At 31.9% G+C, this 2,541-nt stretch overlaps 1 protein-coding gene across 1 annotated transcript; it reads right to left on the bottom strand.

Moving 5' to 3' along the window:
- Window positions 1-1,078: 1,078 nt before the first annotated feature.
- On the bottom strand, window positions 1,079-1,661 carry LOC124418965 (histone H1-like). The gene has a single exon (XM_046947006.1). The coding sequence runs from the start codon at window positions 1,604-1,606 to the stop codon at window positions 1,079-1,081; it is 528 nt and encodes a 175-aa protein (XP_046802962.1). The 5' UTR covers window positions 1,607-1,661.
- Window positions 1,662-2,541: the final 880 nt, after the last annotated feature.

Consider the following 2,541-nt stretch of genomic DNA (forward strand, 5'->3'; position numbering starts at 1 on the left):
TCTTTAAAAGCAATCAGGGACTTGAGTAAATGAAAATTTAAACTGGAATATTTTCTGGTACTTTTTGAATTTTCTATAATATTGAACTTAGGAACATGAAATTAAATACAATAGGTCCTTTGGTACTTTTTCGTACTTCACTGGTACTGGTACTTTTAGAGCTTTCTAAACATAAAATTAAACACGCATTATCCCAAATGAACGAAAATTGAAAAAGCATACTCTGGTACTTTTTTGTTCTTTTACTAATACTTTTCGAATTTTCTATAATATTGAACCTAAAAACATTAAATTGGACATGTAGCTTCCTGATTGCATAAAAATCTTTATGCGATTTTTTTTTTGGTTTCTGGTTGAAAATTAAACATGCGTCATCCTGATTTAATGAAAATATATAAAAAGGCACTGTCTGGTACTTTTTCGTTCTTCAACTGTTTTTTTCTAATTTTCTGTAATATTGAGACTAGAATCATAAAATCAAACTTAAAGAGTTCTCTAAAAGGGGAATTTTTGATATTGTAGATATATATACATTTACAATAACGATATTTATTTTATTCCATTACGATGAGGGTAGCGAAGCACACTGGTTATAGCTAGTAATATATAAAATTAACGATCTAATTGGTAAAAATGCTAAAATATCAAATTTTTGACATTTTTGTATAGAAAATCAAAATGTATTGTTTATTCAATGAAAATAATTAATTATTTCATCTGAACATGAACAAATTTCTTTGTTGCTTTGATTTTTCAACTTTTCTTAATAGTTTGAAAAGGTTTATTTTACTTTACTCTTATTATAATCCAACTCATTAAACAATTTTATGATTGTAATACCTAATGTTTACTTAGTCTATGAAGATTAAATGAGTTTTATTTTATTAGTTTGTGTTTTACCGACGGCTTTTGTGAAATTCTCATTGTAAATAAATATTTTTTGGTACCTAAAACGATTATTTTCAATGTTTATTTTATAAATTGTGAAAAATGTATAATAAGACCAAGTTTTGAATTTGTTTTTTAATCTCTTTTGTTGAAAAATTTTGTAGCCCTGAAAAGGGCTGTTTTTGTAATATTAAAAATAAATTATCTTTGCTGGTGATGTTTTTGCTTTAGTTGCTGGTGCCTTTTTGGCGGGGTTTGCTTTAACTGTACCTGTCTTTTTAGCAGTTTTTGCCTTGGACTTTTCGCTATTCTTCTTTTCAGCAGTCTTTTTGGCAGCGGCGGGTTTCTTCTTTTCTTTTGGCTCTTTGGAGGCAGCTGCTGACAATTTGAATGAACCAGCAGCACCCTTACCTTTTGGTTGAACTAATTTTCCACTATCTACGGCACTTTTTAAATATTTCTTAATGAAAGGCGATAATTTTTGAGCGTCTACCTTATAAGTAGTGGCAATATATTTCTTAATAGCAGAAAGAGAAGAGCCACCACGTTCCTTTAAAGTTTTAATAGCTGCATCAACCATTTGTTGAGTTGGAGGATGAGATGGCACACTAGATGGTTTTTTTGCCTTGGGAGTTGTAGTTTTTTTAGCCTTTTTCTCGGCAGCTGGTGCGGCTGCAACAGGAGAGGCAGTATTTTCAACAACAGCGGAATCTGACATTTTGTTTATTTAATTTTTTTTTTTCACTTTTTTTAAACACTCTTGTATATGGTAATAAAACTTATCAATTGTGTGCACACAAGAATTTTTCATTTCATTTCATTTTATTTTCCAAAAATTTATTACATTGCGTTTTAAGCTACAATTTCTTATTCTACCTTCTTAACTTGTAACTAACTAAGATTTAATTAAAATCGGTTTCACAATAAATAAAAAGGAACACATTTGAGATAAACTTATATACTAACTTAGAAACTAAATAAAACTTAAAACTAATTAAAAAGAGAAAAAAATGAAAACTAAAATAATAATAAACAAAAATAAAAGTAATAATTCGGTTACAAAATTATTCGGTGTTGTACACCAAGTCAGTCACATTAAGTGTGCCGACCTTCCTGTGATTAAACAAGAGGCCTGCATCCCCGTATAGAAGATTACCATCCCTGATTGTCAAAAGATCTACAGGTGAGAGATATCTGTTCACATGCAAAGTCGCTAAGTCAGGAAGCTGCCGAAAACATTTTCCTCCCAATTCATTATCGAGATGAGATGACCGTTCAAGAAATTTAATGGCACAGCTACTAGCATGTCATCAGCATATGTCAGAATGAGATCGCCACTGGGGGGTTGCGGGATGTCAGAGACAAGAATATTATATAAGATAGGGCCTAATTATGATCCCTGGGGAACACCTGCGACCACTTCCCATCCGTAGGGTCAGATCCAGGTTTCAAAATAGGAACTACAGTTGCCTCCTTCCAGTTAGTCGGAAAATAACCGATGTTCTGGCATTGGTTGAATAAAATTGCCAGATATCTCCATGTCATAGTATCGGTCTTACGCAGGACGAAATCAGGGATCCCGTCCTGGTTACTAGATTTCTTGTTACTTCGGTGCCTAAGTGCATTTCCTATCTGTACAGGAGTAATAAGGTC

This window comes from Lucilia cuprina, chromosome 3 (genome assembly GCF_022045245.1).
Source record: "Lucilia cuprina isolate Lc7/37 chromosome 3, ASM2204524v1, whole genome shotgun sequence".
In the NCBI taxonomy this organism is placed as follows: domain Eukaryota; kingdom Metazoa; phylum Arthropoda; class Insecta; order Diptera; family Calliphoridae; genus Lucilia; species Lucilia cuprina.

Bases quoted from the DNA above. Each gene is read 5' to 3' on its own strand.
- LOC124418965 (XM_046947006.1), bottom strand. From the start codon at position 1,606: ATGTCAGATTCCGCTGTTGTTGAAAATACTGCCTCTCCTGTTGCAGCC.